General features: G+C 27.9%; 1 protein-coding gene across 1 annotated transcript in view; it reads left to right on the top strand.

The window, feature by feature from the left end:
- LOC100206908 (guanine nucleotide exchange factor subunit RIC1) overlaps positions 1 to 15,404 on the top strand; it is a 97,279-nt gene that overhangs the window by 33,952 nt on the left and 47,923 nt on the right. The window contains exons 6-7 of the mRNA XM_065801324.1: positions 1,114 to 1,253; positions 5,817 to 5,908. Of these exons, the coding sequence (XP_065657396.1) occupies positions 1,114 to 1,253; positions 5,817 to 5,908 (232 nt within the window). The remainder of the gene's footprint in view (positions 1 to 1,113; positions 1,254 to 5,816; positions 5,909 to 15,404) is intronic.

Genomic DNA, 15,404 nt, shown 5'->3' with positions numbered 1-15,404 from the left:
CAATTGGTATAAGAGTTTATAAAATGTTTTTTTTTTCAATTACTTGCATAAGTTCAATAGATCAGTGGTTTAATGCGCTGTCATTGGTGTGGTTTTGTGAGGCTTCAAATCTGCCTCTTAACGCAATACATTTTCAATTTTTTCAATCTGGCCGTGTATATTTAAAGCAAAAAAATTAATATTGCAAAAGAGACTTTTAATTGTTAAAATGAAAATTAAAGTTTTTTTCTAGTTAGAGACTCTTCTTTTTTTTATCTCTACAGCAGCACCTTGTGGAATAGCAGGACTGTCTTATTAAATTTTTAATTATGCTTCAGACCATCCGCAATTTTATTAGGACTAATTACCTGAGCACGTTAATAGCATAAGTATCTCAATCATGATTCATGCGCAACAAATTTCTTCTGGTGTTTTGATGTTTTTAGAATTTTTAAACTTTTTAAAAAAATAATTTCTTTTTTTTTTTATATTGTACAATATCTTTATATATGTTATGTATATAATATCTATAAAACTTCAAAAGTGTTTTATTTTGTATTTAAGAAAAATTTAAAAAGATTTAAAAAAAAAAGAAGACAGTGGTAGGATCCGAACCAACACTTTTTGCTTCAGTGGCTAAGTGGTTAACTCGAGCTAACCACTCTGCCACGCAGGCGTGTCTGACATAAAATTTTAAAACTATTTAACAAACAAAAGACTTTGTAAAATGGAAATAAAACTTGATATATGATTTAATATGTTTTAACATTACTTATTTATGTAAGTTAGATATTTGCATACACTTTCATTCACGTTTTCTTATATGAAAAGATTTTTCTTACCACTACCTTGGTTGCAATGGTTGCCAAGAGTCCTGTGTAAAACACGCTTAAAAGGGCAGATTCCTGGATATTATTGATATTATTGACTTAAATAGCAATTGGAGTTTAATTTTCCCTGGTGCTGTGAAGCCACATTAATTTTTGCTTTATTTTTATATTCACCTTATAATAATAATGTTACTGAAATGTAACAGAGAATTTTTTCTAGGCGGGTGCAAGTCTTTTTTTATTTGTAATTAGTCAATAGGAAATATCTTTGATATAAAATACAATAAATTTTCTTTGTTACTAGTTGGTTCACCGCTTGCTAAAAGTAAAGATTTATTTGTCACAAAAATTGAATGCAGTCCCATTCTTGGTGGTTTCGGTATTATTCTATCTGATGGAAGAGGTGGATTTCTCACCTCATCAACTGTTGAATCTAAAACTGAGGTTTAGTTGCAAATAATAATTTTTTAAATAAATATAATAATTGTTTTGTTAAAATAAATGTAATTAACAGAGATGCGGAGTCCCACAAAGGACTCCGGATTTCATTCCGGAAGTAACAAAAAGATTACTTTCTAGTTTTTGGTATCCAGGAGCTCTACAAATATAAAAAAGCTTATGAGCTACTAATGGGGAAAAAATCAAGACTTATAGGTCAGAAGAACAAATCGGTTTTTGAACACAGAGTCCTTAGGTATAATACTGGAAATACTCTGGGACTCCAGGACTCCAGGACTCCGGACTTAAAAACAATAAGTTCCAAGTCATTAAATATCATAAATTTTTTTCTTATAGCAGATCATTAATCAAACAACATGTTTAGAGCTTCTGGACACCAGAGACTTTAAAAAAATAAAGTTATAAAGGCGGAGTCCTTTTGGGACTGCATCCCTGGTTATAAACAAATACAATTATTTGTTGTAGTATTTTTTTTAATTTTTTTTCTTGCAGTATTTATTATATTTAATCTTAAGAAGCTTTAAATTAAGTAATTTTTATACTTGTAAGAATTTTTAATGCTTTTTTGAGCTATTTCTTATTATTCATTATTTCCTTATTTTTATGTTTTTTCTAATTATAATAATTAGTAGTATTATAATAGTTTTTTTCTATTTATTATATTTATAGTATTTAAATCTGTTTATATAAATAAAAATTGCTTATTAGATACAAAATTTTGTTTTATACTAGTTACTAGCATATGTTTGTAACGTTAATGTTACAATAATATTCAAATAACAATAGCATATGTTTATGTTACAATAATATACACATAACAATAGCATATGTTTATGTTACAATAATATACACATAACAAGCGTCATTTATTACGTCATGAAAAAATTCTTTACACATAAAATTTTTTTGACTTTGCAAAAACTGTGCCTGTTTATTATCCAATAAATTAAGTTTTTTGACTTTTATATATATATATATATATATATATATATATATATATATATATATATATATATATATATATATATATATATATATATATATATATATATACTGTATATAATATAAGTCATGAAACCAACTTGTGCAATAATTTATGTAGCAGAGAAATGTATAGAAATTTCTAGAACATCGTAAACGTTGTGCGTTGTCAGCCAGGACAGTGACATCACAGTGATGTAATTGTTTGGGAAGCTTCTGTGGAGTTCTAAAATTTTCTTCAGCCGTTTTGCAGTCTGCTATAAACTGGTATATAAGCGAGGTGTTCAAAGTGGGTAGTTGAGTTTTAATTATCTTAATTTGGTGTCAACATTATTGTTGCCTTATTTTAATTATTGTGCATTCTCTATAGTTTAAGTATAAAGAGATCCTTTTATTATTTGGTAAGTTACATTTAACTCTTTTGCAAATTATAATTGAGCATATATTATTTTATTCGTGTCTGCCTTTTTCATTTTCTATAATCTTTATTTGCTTCTCTTGAAATAAAATATATTAACAATAACAGTTCAATTGAAAACTTAATAACAGTTTCTTTAAATTGTTACGTAATTAATATTGATGTTAAGGCCTTTCCTATTTCAGTTGCTTAGTAGAAGACAACATGTCGTTCAAAAAGAGCTCTTCTAACACGGGGAAGAACAAGGAAACCTGGACAAAGAACTTAGTCCAGTTTCAAGCCCCATCAAGAAGAGGCAATGTGGCAATTTATAAAGCTCCCTTGAGCAAACGGAGTCGCATGCCCCTGAAAAACCACGTCATCGGATGCTTCAAATTTCTTGAATCTACTGCCAAAGAATGGAGAGAGGTGATCCGTTTAACTGTTGTAGAGATTAAAGACCTATGGAGCGAAACGTTAAACTTCCCGCATGTATTTGATCAAGCCATTTGTGCAAAACTAGCAAAACTTCTGAAAGACTACAAGCGCTGCAGAAAAAAACAAAACTTTGATTTATTGAATGAACTGTTTGACATGACCAAGATGAAAGGCGAATGGTTGTGCAAAGAGGGTGAGAACCTCTACAAACTGCAAATTGAGAGCAAAGGTCATGTTGGTTATTTGACTGGTAAACCTGCTAGTGCCAATACCATACACCGACCCAAGCGAAAGAGGGCAATGGAAGCAACTGTGTCCACACTTACCAGCTTAGCGCTACCTGATTGTTCCGAAAGTAGCACGGACTCTTCCGAGAACAGTACAGACAGTCCTTGGGAGAATGATAATGCAGCATCAATGAGCAAAAGGAAGTATAACCCAACAGGCATTGTAAGAGGTCTTGTTACATGCTCAAAGCTATCATCCCATAGACCAGCAGTGGTGTGCCACCAGCTTTCTGGTGAGGGAATTGAAATCTTAACCCCATGTCAATCAGCAATCCACAAGGCTATCTACATAAGAGCTGCTCAGGTGAAGAAACACTTGGTGAGCACGCTTTATCTGGAGAAATGGAGCATACACTTTGATGGCAAACACATTGAGGGCTTTGAATATCAAGCTATGGTCCTCAAGAATGAATCTAAAGAAATTAAGTTGACTGCGCTAAAATTGGAAGATGGAAAGATTTTGAAGACCTATCTGAAGCTTTGAATGACTACCCAAAGCTCTCAATTGCTTGAAAACCCACTGGAAAATAGATGACTCTCCAATCAACATTGCCTGAAGCAACCAGTGCCGCAACAAGGACAACCTCCCACTTAGATTCATCCTCTCTAATGACATTATCATGAATATTTGGCTTCCTTGTGCATTTGATGATCCTATACAATGTTGTATGCATGTGACTCTACAGCTTGTGTTAAATTTTCTATCTGCTTACAGTGACTTCAAAAATTTGGCCAAAAAGCTAATAAATAAAATTCTTAAAATCATTTTGTGCGTGAGGTTTTTTTATCAAATCACCTTGAATAAAATATTTTATTTAATCTTAAATGAAAGCTCATCAAATTATGATACAGGGAAACAAGGTTGTATAAAAGTCATCACCCTTATATATATATATATATATATATATATATATATATATATATATATATATATATATATATATATATATATATATATATATATATATATATATATATATATATATACACACACATTATACATAATACATATATGTCATTACTACTACCAAATCATCAGTAGAACAGAAGGAAATCCATATTAATTGTTATTATTTATAGACTTTTTTAATGATGTTTAAAAAAATGTTTGGACAATAGTTAAATAGAAGGATCAGAGTAAACAAGCAGCACAAGGAGTACAAGCCGTAGAAGTGTTTCAGTAAGACAATTTATTAACTTGTTTTTCTGGTATCATAGGAAAAGTGTGTTATCATATAAGAGACTGCACTTTTCCTAATGAAGAAACGGTTTTTAAAAACAAGTAGTTGTCTCTCTTGGGGTATAATAATTAGAACAGACCCATTTTGAAATATGGTTTGTTCTTTGTTAATAGCACTATTAACAAAAAACAAACCATATTTCTAGAATTTATCTTTTGAGATTAAATACAAGTAATCCAAGAATAATTAACCTTAACATTAAACAAAACTTTTTTGCATCAATTTTTTATAATGACTAAATATTGTTTTTTTTATTAAGAGAATTTTTTGTGTGAAAAAGATGATAAAAGTGATTACATATTGTATTAGCAGTTCAGCAGGATGGAGAAGCCCTGAGATAGAGCGAGGTTTGATTTCAATTCCAATGGGCCTAATGGTAGATGTAAAAAGTGTGATAATAAAATGAATCTAATGTAGAAGTACTAAATAAAATTTTTAGTGAGGTCATAGCATGGAGTAAACCACCTAAAAGAGAACTAGAACAAATTAATTACAAGCTCAGGTCAAAGATAAGACACAAGTTAAGCAAAAGTGATCAAGTTTGCAATTGATTGGATTTGCAAGAAGAAAAAATGTGTTGGGTTTTTTGAAAAAAGATCAAGAGGTTGAAAATAGCTTTAAACTTTAGAGACATCTAGGCTAGTGGTACTAAAGACAAGCCCTTGGATTGTCTAGTACCACTAGCCTAGTACCACTAGACTCTAGTCCACCTGGCTCTAGTATCACACCCTCTGTGTGCAATATAGCATTGTATATACTTTAATATTTTACAAATGCTGATAGAGTCAGTTTCTCTGAGAGTTCATACATAGTTTTGTAATCCTTCTCAGTCTTAGAACCGTTAAACTGGATTTTAGAGCTGTACCTAAGGAAAAAAAAAACTTGTACAGCCATAACCAGAGTAACATCAATATGACACAGGTTAATATCTATGTCAACCTAATAGTTAAAGAATGGGTGCTGAGATGGTCAATAAAAACTTTTTGTTCAATTCTAAAGTCTTTGCTTATGAGGCTTTCTACAGGAAAGTTGCAAGATGCAGTTTATCACTGCCTTCCACAGGATAGTTGCAAGATGCAATTTATCACTGCTTTAGTTATTTTTATTGAGACAAGCTCTACATGTTGTGAAAATGAATATTCAAATGATAGACTATATTCTTGCATTTCAAAAGGTTATAAGCATTTTTTATTATTTTTTTCAGGACATTGTAGGAATATTTGCAAAGGATCTTACAAACGCTGTTTCATTGGCTATCAATATAAAGTATCAAATCATTGTGTTTGGTCAAAGCAAGTGAGTATTTAGTTATTGATTACTTATTTTATGATAGGGATATAGGGAGGGGTTATTCACTTGATGACAAAGTACATTAGAAAACAATATTTTCTAATATTTGATATAGGCCCTTAACCTTTTATTTTGCTGCGCACTATTTTTATGAGATGCAAGGTTTAAGAGAATAGGAAAAAAGATTGTTGTGGTTTTATCAGCTTTAAGGAAGTTCAGATTCCAAAAAGCTTATGTTTTTTAAAAGATTTTTTTAAAAAGGCCCCATTTAGCATGATTTTTTTTATTCAATATGCATGTTTAATAAAATAGTTTAAAAATAATTAATCTGATATATATATATATATATATATATATATATATATATATATATATATATTTATTTATATTATATATATATATAAATATATATATATAAATATATATATATAAATATATATATATATATAAATATATATATAAATATATATATATATATATATATATATATATATATATATATATATATATATATATATATATATGTATATATATATAAATATTCTATAACTATTTATACTAAAACAACAATTGATGTTACTGTTGCTGTTTGTCTGGTCTTGGTGTTGAGTTTGATATTTGTTTTGCTTTAAACTTTAACTTTCCTGTAATTGAAACTGAAGAGACTTTTAAAGTTTTTTTAGTTTTTTAATTTTTTATGACAAATTTGTTTAAAAAAAAATCAATAATTAGATGATTGTTATTTTCAAATAAATTTCTTGTTTAAAATTATTTAAAATTAGATTTATGTAATAAATTTTTTTAAAATTTGAAATCTTAATTATACTTTCTATTATATCATTTTACTCTATGGAATCTAAATTATACTTCCATAGTTAAATTGATAATTGAAGTTTGCTTTGCCACACCATAATTACTTAAAGTTAACTTAAGACTATTACAAACAATGAGTTTAAAAAAATTTGCTGTAACATTTTATTTTGCTAAATTAGGGTGATACAATAATAATTTCTTTCAAAAATGATATGTGAAATTTTTTCCAAACCATATATAATTGTATTCAAGAAGAAACAATTACCCATTACCATTAAAAAGACTGTTAAAAGTTATTAATGTTGTTATATTTCTACAAGTTTTTTTATTTACCATGATATTAAAAACTATAAATACAATAAAAAAATGTTTATAAAGCACTTTAACCCTAAGGAGTCTGGTGAAAGCTTGTTGGGTTTTAATTTAGTTTGAGTGATTTCTTTTAGGTTTTTTCAGTTGTGCTCCTTTCTCATTTTAAACTTTGCATTTGACCAGGAGCAACTAATAAGCTTAGCTATTTATTTCAATAGTGTTCTTTCTTCAGAAATTTAAAAATAGCCCTGTACAACAAATTGCTCTGCTGTTACACCTTTGCTGTGTGGGTAAAATATTGGTATTCAAGTAGAGTCTAAAGGCAATTCCTAACAAGGAAAAAAACAAAAAATAAAATTTATATGTAAATGCATACATATTATTGATGTTGAAAAAGAAAATCTTTAATGAAACAAACTTAGCCAATAGCCTGTAATCATCTCTTTTTGTTTTTTTAATTTATGCAAGATATTCTATGGTTCTTTTAGTTGTAGATAACTATCTTTCAGTTCCTTGTAAAGTAAAAATCAGTTAGAGTTGCCAATTTTGATGTTGTTAACAAGTAAAAAATTTTTTTTCAAAACAAGGTCCAAAATGTTAGCATTATACCTATATTGAGTTAAATAACTCAAACTATAAAATCTCTATTATTCTACCTGAACCATCATAAGATCCACCTGAAATAAAATAATCACCTAAAATAAAGTAATCATTCATTAAAATAAAGTCATCATCAGTAAATCACTCTAAGCAGCCGTGGCGCAGTGGTAGCGCACTTGCCTCCGAAACAAAGGATTTGTGGTTTAAACCCCACCTCTGGGCAAGTTTTGTGACATTGGTTAGGAAGGAGGCATGAACTTCCAATTAAATGCTCATCCGCGGTGCTCTGTGATAAGTCCGTAAGGACTTCTTGGGGCACCTAAATGAAATAAAATAAAAAGTAATCATTCATTAAAGTAAAGTAATCATTCATTAAAATAAAGTAATTAAATAATCACCTGAAATAAATCATTCATTAAAACACATAAAACTGTTAATAATAGTAAGAAGAATGGTTTAACATTAAAAAAGTCAGATTTTCAAAGTTTTTAAAATAGTATTCACTAATGCCATTTTCCGACTGGCAGGAAAAAAAAATTTACTCAAGTACTTGTTTAGTACTTATAAATTAGAGAGTCTTGGATAACACTTTTGTAAGAAGTTGTAGGACAGTTTAGGTGAGAAACAACATCAGCAGTACAAGCTGGAGTTATTAGGATGTCAAATGTCTAAATTTGACATCCTAATAAAATGTAATAAATACAAGCTGGAGTTATTAGAATGTTTATGTCTAACAATGGATTAACCAGTTTCTCTGGGATGACTGAATTCATTTGTTAATGACACTGTTAAAGATTTACTGCAAGTTTTTAATGTGCACTCAATACAAGTCTGTGATAAGTTTAAAGGTTAGATAATGACACACTCATAAGTTTTATTGAATTCAGATACTATCTATTTTGTTACAAATTTAATACTCTCTCTTTATATATATATATTGTGGTTTGTACAAAAGTTACACATTAAGAAAATGGTAACTTGAAGATAACAGGAAAAAAAATTATAACTTTTATTTAGCAGGTTGATTTTAAGAGAAAAGTTAACCCTTGGCTACTTTAAGATATACCTAGATAAACTAACTCTGACACAATCCAGTATATATTGATCTTATGGAAAAAAGTTCACCCTGGATCACAATGAAATTAAAAGTATATCTTGACAAACCATCTCCAGTGTTCTCCAGCATACTAGAAATGTCTCTCATATTATAAAAGTTAAAAGAAGTGATTGCCTGAAGATGTAAAGTAAATGAAATATAAAGTGTCGTCTGAAAAATGAATGAAAAAGTATTAGGCACCTCAAAATCATGTTTGATCACTGCAATGAAGTTTCTTAAAAGTGCAGGCTGCTTCCAAATTTGAATGTAGTTCAGTTCTGATTGATTACTTGTTTAAAAAAAGACAAGTTTTAATTGCCATCAGATAGAAAAGATACCAAAGCGAAATCATGACCAGGAAGAAATAGTTTGCCAAAGATGTGATTGCCTGCATTAAAATTTGCAAGGAAAATTGTGGATCATTTATGATCTTTAAGTCTTTCACTTTGGCTTACAGCACAATCAATAGTAATAATATTTTGTTTAAACAAAATGTAGTTTTCCTAAGTTCATCCAAGCTTATATGTTTGGGTGAAATTTAGGAAAATGGATGAAAGAAAAAGGGAGGTGTTAAATTTATAGTTTGCGATTGGTCAAGAAATAAGTAGCAGCTTTTATTAAAGAATAATTTGTTAATTAAATTATGAAAATATTTTATTAAGAATATATTATGTCAAAACAATGATGCCATTCTTTAATATGTTACCAAAGTAGATATTTAGCCAAATATCACAGAATGTATTCCAACTAAGGATTTTTTGGGTATTATCAAAGAAATGGTCTATGCAAAAAGCTGGCAAGCAAAAAATCTTAAAGAACTTTGTATTTGGGTAAATAGCTGTCTTGAGGAAATTGATAAAAAACATTGCTTAAGACCTTGCATAAGACCTCACCAAGTCAACTTGTTCTCAAAGTGGAAAAATCTGAAATATTAGCCTGATGTAAGAAATTTAATATTGAAACTAATAAAGTAATAAATACTCTATATATATACCTTTCTGTTTAGTTAGTATCTTAAAACTTTGTGTGTAATGGCAATTATAAGTTTTTATGGATTTTTATTGATCACCTGATAGAATCTAACTTGAATTATATGAGATTTAATAATCTGAGAATACTAGACCTGTCTGATGCTCAAGGTTGTGTTGCTTTTTAGTATTTTTTTTTAATTTCAAAAACAGCAGGGTTACTTTTAGTGAATAATTTAATGGGGATTTTGAATCTGCAAAAAAATTTTTTATAAATAATGTCTTGCTGGGTGGGTCAGCATTGTTTTGAATGGAAAAATGACTCAAATATGACAACTATAATTTAAAAAAAAAATTTTTTTTACTAAAACTTTTGATTAACTCAATAATTATTATGTTGAGTTTTAAGAAAATTGAATATTTGGTTCAGAAAGTTATAAAAATAAACAAAGGAGTTTTTGTGAAAGGTATTTTTACAAAAATCAGGCACTTTTTTAATATTTTAGACAAAGAATGTTACAATAAAGTGTGTTGTTTTTTTCCTGTTTTTATTGAACTTTAAAAGTAAGGGGAGTTCATTTTTGTGAAAAATTTTATGGGAAATCTGAATCTAGAAAAAAAAAAGAAAGAAGAAAAGATGTCTTGTTGGAAGAAACGCTTAGTTTTCAACAAGAAAATTACAAAATATGAATAATTAAAAGAAAAAATTATCAATTAAAAAAATTTTTTTTTATTATTTAATAAACTCAATATAAACTATGTTGAACTTTATGAAAGTGTCATATTTTGTTGAAAAGTAAAAAAAAAAAAACACATAAGGAGGGGTTTTTTGAAGGTTGTTTTTAGAAAAATGAGTCGATTTTTTCATATTTTAGACAGTGAATATTATCATAGGGTGCGCTGTCTTTTCTGAAATTAATAACAAGCCAAACATTTTTGTTATAACAAACAGTATATTATATACGAATACATTTTATAATATAAATCAGCTATATTAATGGGATTTATAGCAAAATGCATACTATTATGATTTTCTTAAAAAACAAATCTAACAAAAATATTTTTTCATATTTTAAGCTGCCTGATTATTTATATATATATATATATATATATATATATATATATATATATATATATATATATATATATATATATATATATATATATATATATATATATATATATATACATATATATATATATATGTATATATATATATATATATATATATATATATATATATATATATATATATATATATACATATACATGTCAAAATTGTTAGAAAAATATACAATAACTTTCTAAACGCTATACTCAAGCTAGAAATATTTGATGATTACTATTTCTGATCAAATATTAAATATGAGTTGTAGATATATTTAATTTGTAATACTCACAAGCGATTTAATTTCATAAAAATAACTACATTGACAAATTTGCAATTTCTATGGGTGACAATACATGAATTGCATTTGAACGATTACTGTGACTTTACTAAAACTAAGTTACTTTAACGAAAACTTTACTAATGATAGCAAAAAATGTAATGATAAAAGATTTAATGGATAATTATTATATTAATTATTAATTGATTATATAATTTATAAGCTAATAAGTTTATAAAAAGTCCAACTAAGTTATATTTAGCATTGTTTTTGCTCATAAAACCCCTACTGATTTCTTGTGCTCTTATATATCCTTCTTGCTTCTCAAGAGAATATATTTTTGCACAAGCCTCTGTAACCTATATTAAACATTAAAAAAAACTTATTTAAAAAATTTTAAATAAGTTTTTTTTTTTTTTTAAATATAATTCACCTCCCCAAGGCTGAGAAGACCACTACAGATGAGGAAGCTACTTGTGGTTATAACCCTCTCTCAACTCTATAACTCCGAAACATGAACCTTGACGAACATGGCCGCTGCGCTGAGAAACAAATTGAGCGCATTACTACCAGGGACATGGTGGGAATTGAACTCAGAACCTCTCGCTCATGAAGTGAGAGCTCTACCACTACACCACTACCGCATTTTATTATATTCTTGTAATTGTTAAAAAAAGCAACCTGCTTAACACAATGTTCGATGGATTGGCAAAAATGGTTGGCTGTAGTGAGCCATCTGAATGAGAAAAGGGATCTTTCAAGGTTTATTAAATTTTCAGAAAACACTCCAGATCTTATTGCTGTTACAATTCTGTATCCGTGGCAAATTGGCAAAACAATAAGTGGTTCACCGAAAGTTACTTTTTTAAAGTTTTTGTTTGCATCTAGATCTGTTACCGTATCCAACAGTTTTCCTAATTCACAAGACCATTTATTGTTTGAAAATGTTTTTCCGTCTGTAAATATTTATATGTGTGTATACATAAATATATGTGTATACATATATTTTAATTCTTTATATTATTAAATTATATCACACTGTTCTCCAAATTGACCACCAGGTTGAAACTCTCCCCACTCCCAATTTTTTTGCATTATATCAATCATATGCAATAGTAAACACAATTTATGTTGCCAAAAAAATCTGAACTAAGTGCTAAGTATGTAAAATTTAAAAATTAAAACAGCCATTATGGTTGTCAAAATGACACAATAATATTTATCTATTATATTTAAAAAAAAAGCATGTAATAAATATATTTATAACATGAAATTTTCACTATTGTTTGTTTAAATTGAAATTCACTACAGCAGATTTTAGCTTTTCTGCATAATTTTTGTGTCCAATAGTTCTTTTATAATTCAACCAAGTTTTTTTAAATTTGTGATGAACAGCTTCACCACATTGTTCTGCATAGTTGCCTAAGCTAGTATTATTGTGTTCTACAAAAGGGAGAATGTGACACACTAAAATATGAATTTTCCATGAAACTGTTAAATTGTAGTCAAAAATATCTTTGGTATACAGTTGAAGATTAAAAAATGAACTTTTGAAGTCTTCAATTTTAACAGAAATATCTATACCCAGTTCCAAACCAAACACTGCTGATTTTATTATTAAAAATTTATGCAAACAATTAACTATCGGTAAAATATTAATTGCTGCAGCAAAGGTGACATCTCTCTCTAAAACATCTAACAAGAACATTAATCTATTTGTATTGTTTCCATCTAAACCTACACCATGATACCCTCTCATTAGTATGTAATGTGTTTTCAACCAATTTTCAAAAGGTGTCAAACACACTAAAGTAAAGTACAAAATTTATCTACCATTCCCATCAAAATGTGGAGCTCAGGTGGAGGAACAATGTGTTCAAGAAGAGTTTCTTGTTCTTCTTGTAAGTAAATTAAACGAGGATTGATAACATTTTTGTATTCCTGCATTTTCAATCTTTTTTTCCCATCACATACATATTGATCATAACACAGGTTTATGGAGCCTAAAGTTCTAAGTTTTCCTGTTTCTAGCGAGCATTCTCCTTCACAATACAAACAGGTATATTTACCAGAGTGACCTGGTAGTCCGAAAATACTGTTTTCACACTTTAAATCAAATGCAAGACTAAAATTTACTTCTTCAAGTTTTAGAGGAGCCAATAATTTTTGGAGATTATCCTCTGAAACCAACTCCACAATGGCAAGAATATAACAACGTTTTATGCCAGAATCTTCATATATTTCAGATGAAGAATAGTGATTTTTTGGATCAAAAACATTAATGATAACTTTTAAAAAGTTTTGACCACCATCTGTAGAAATTCTTAACATTGCATTAAGATTATCGATACCTCTTTTTTCTGTTATAAATTTACTAAATTCTGTTGTATTTTTTACATAAACTATATCTCTAAAAACTGTCTGATCTTCGTCAACCAGTGCCTCTGTTTTGCATTCATATAAAGAATCAAGAGTTTCCTCTAATTCAGTCATTTTAATATTAATACTTGATTATACACCAGTTATGTTCCTCCGTAAAGTAGAACATAATTTTTTTGTTTTGTTTTTAGAAAGTTCTAATTCATTCGATAGCTCCATAATAGTTTGGAATGAGATCTGGTTTACTTTCTTTCTTTTTGACTTAATTTTATTAACTCCAACTGTAACCGAGAGAAGATTTCCACCCGTAGACAACATGAACTGCTCTCCGCTTACAATGTTTTCACATTCCATTTTGCGTTTTAACAATCCAGAAACTATTTGTTCTGCATTTTCCTCTCCAAGCGACTCACTGATATCTATGATATTGCTTACAGCGTTACTTTTGCAACAAGTATGAGGAATTCCTCTGCCTAAAATTAACAGTGATAATTTAACAAGTATTTTAAAATAACTGAAAATTGAATAAGAAATAAAACAATAAAACTATTGAATCAAACTTAACAGTTTGATTTTAAAATTTATCAAACAATATAGAATTTTAAAGTTATTAAAAACAATTCAAATTTTTAAAAATTTATTTGAACAAACAAGTTAACAATATCTACAAGTGCAAAATATTTGCACTTGTAAAAAGAATCTAAATAGTTGTGGATTATTTCTACATTATAAACTTTTTTATATAAAAGATTTGATTGATAAAAAATAAAGGAAAAATACATTTTAATAAAATATATTTAAATTATAAAACCGTAATATTTATTATTTATACCAAGATTTAAATAGACTACAAGATTTAAATAAACTACAGATTTTCTCAGTTGTATTTAAAACAGTTGTATTTGGCTCTGTATCAACATTTATCTCAGTTGTATTTGGCTCTGTATCAACATTTGTTTGGATACCTAGCAGTGAGGAGGTCTGTCTAATACTGCTTCTATCATTCTCTCTCTCTCTCTCTCTCTCTCTCTCTCTCTCTCTCTCTCTCTCTCTCTCTCTCTCTCTCTCTCTCTCTATATATATATATATATATATATATATATATATATAAATATATATATACATATATATATATATATATATATATATATATATATATATATATATATAAGTAATAATTAACTCATATAAAAGTACCTTTGAGGGACAAACATCAAGATCAATATCAAAGTTTGGCCAAATGTGTTCTTAAATATTTTTGCATACTGAGGGTGTTATAAGCGTTAGATATTTTGATCTGATACCTTTATTTGTCAAGCAAACTGCACAAGTACACATTTTAAATTCTGTCGCCATGTTGGAAAATAATAATTATATCTGGAAAGAAGCCGTAAATAATTTATTTTGAATGCCAGATTTTTTAGGCAACATAAATTGTGTTTACTATTGCATATGATTGATATAATGCAAAAAAATTGGGAGTGAGGAGAGTTTTAACCTGGTGGTCAATTTGGAGAACAGTGATCATATTAGTAATTTAGTTTAATTTAATTTAATTAGTAATTCTTCCTCCTAATAAATCTTATTGAAGTCATTTCTATAAAAAGGTGGGTTCTCTCTTATTTTTAAGACCTAATAAAAAGTAGAAAAAAGTCAGCACTCCCTACGGTGACATAAAACATGTCTAAAACACGAAAATATTGAACTTTTTTCTAAAAACAACCCTCACAAAAACCCCTTGTGTGGTTATTTTTTTGGCTTTTTTACCATATATAACATTTTCATAAAGCTGAACATAGTTTATTTTGAGTTTATCAAATATTTAAAAAGTTTTTTTTTTAATTTAGTCACTATTTAAAATATGAACATAGTTTATTTTGAGTTTATCAAATATTTAAAAAGTATTTTTTTAAATTTAGTCATATTTTAGTCACTTTCTCATTGAA

This window comes from Hydra vulgaris, chromosome 07 (assembly GCF_038396675.1).
Source record: "Hydra vulgaris chromosome 07, alternate assembly HydraT2T_AEP".
NCBI lineage: Eukaryota > Metazoa > Cnidaria > Hydrozoa > Anthoathecata > Hydridae > Hydra > Hydra vulgaris.
This window is presented reverse-complemented; position numbering and strand designations above follow the sequence as displayed.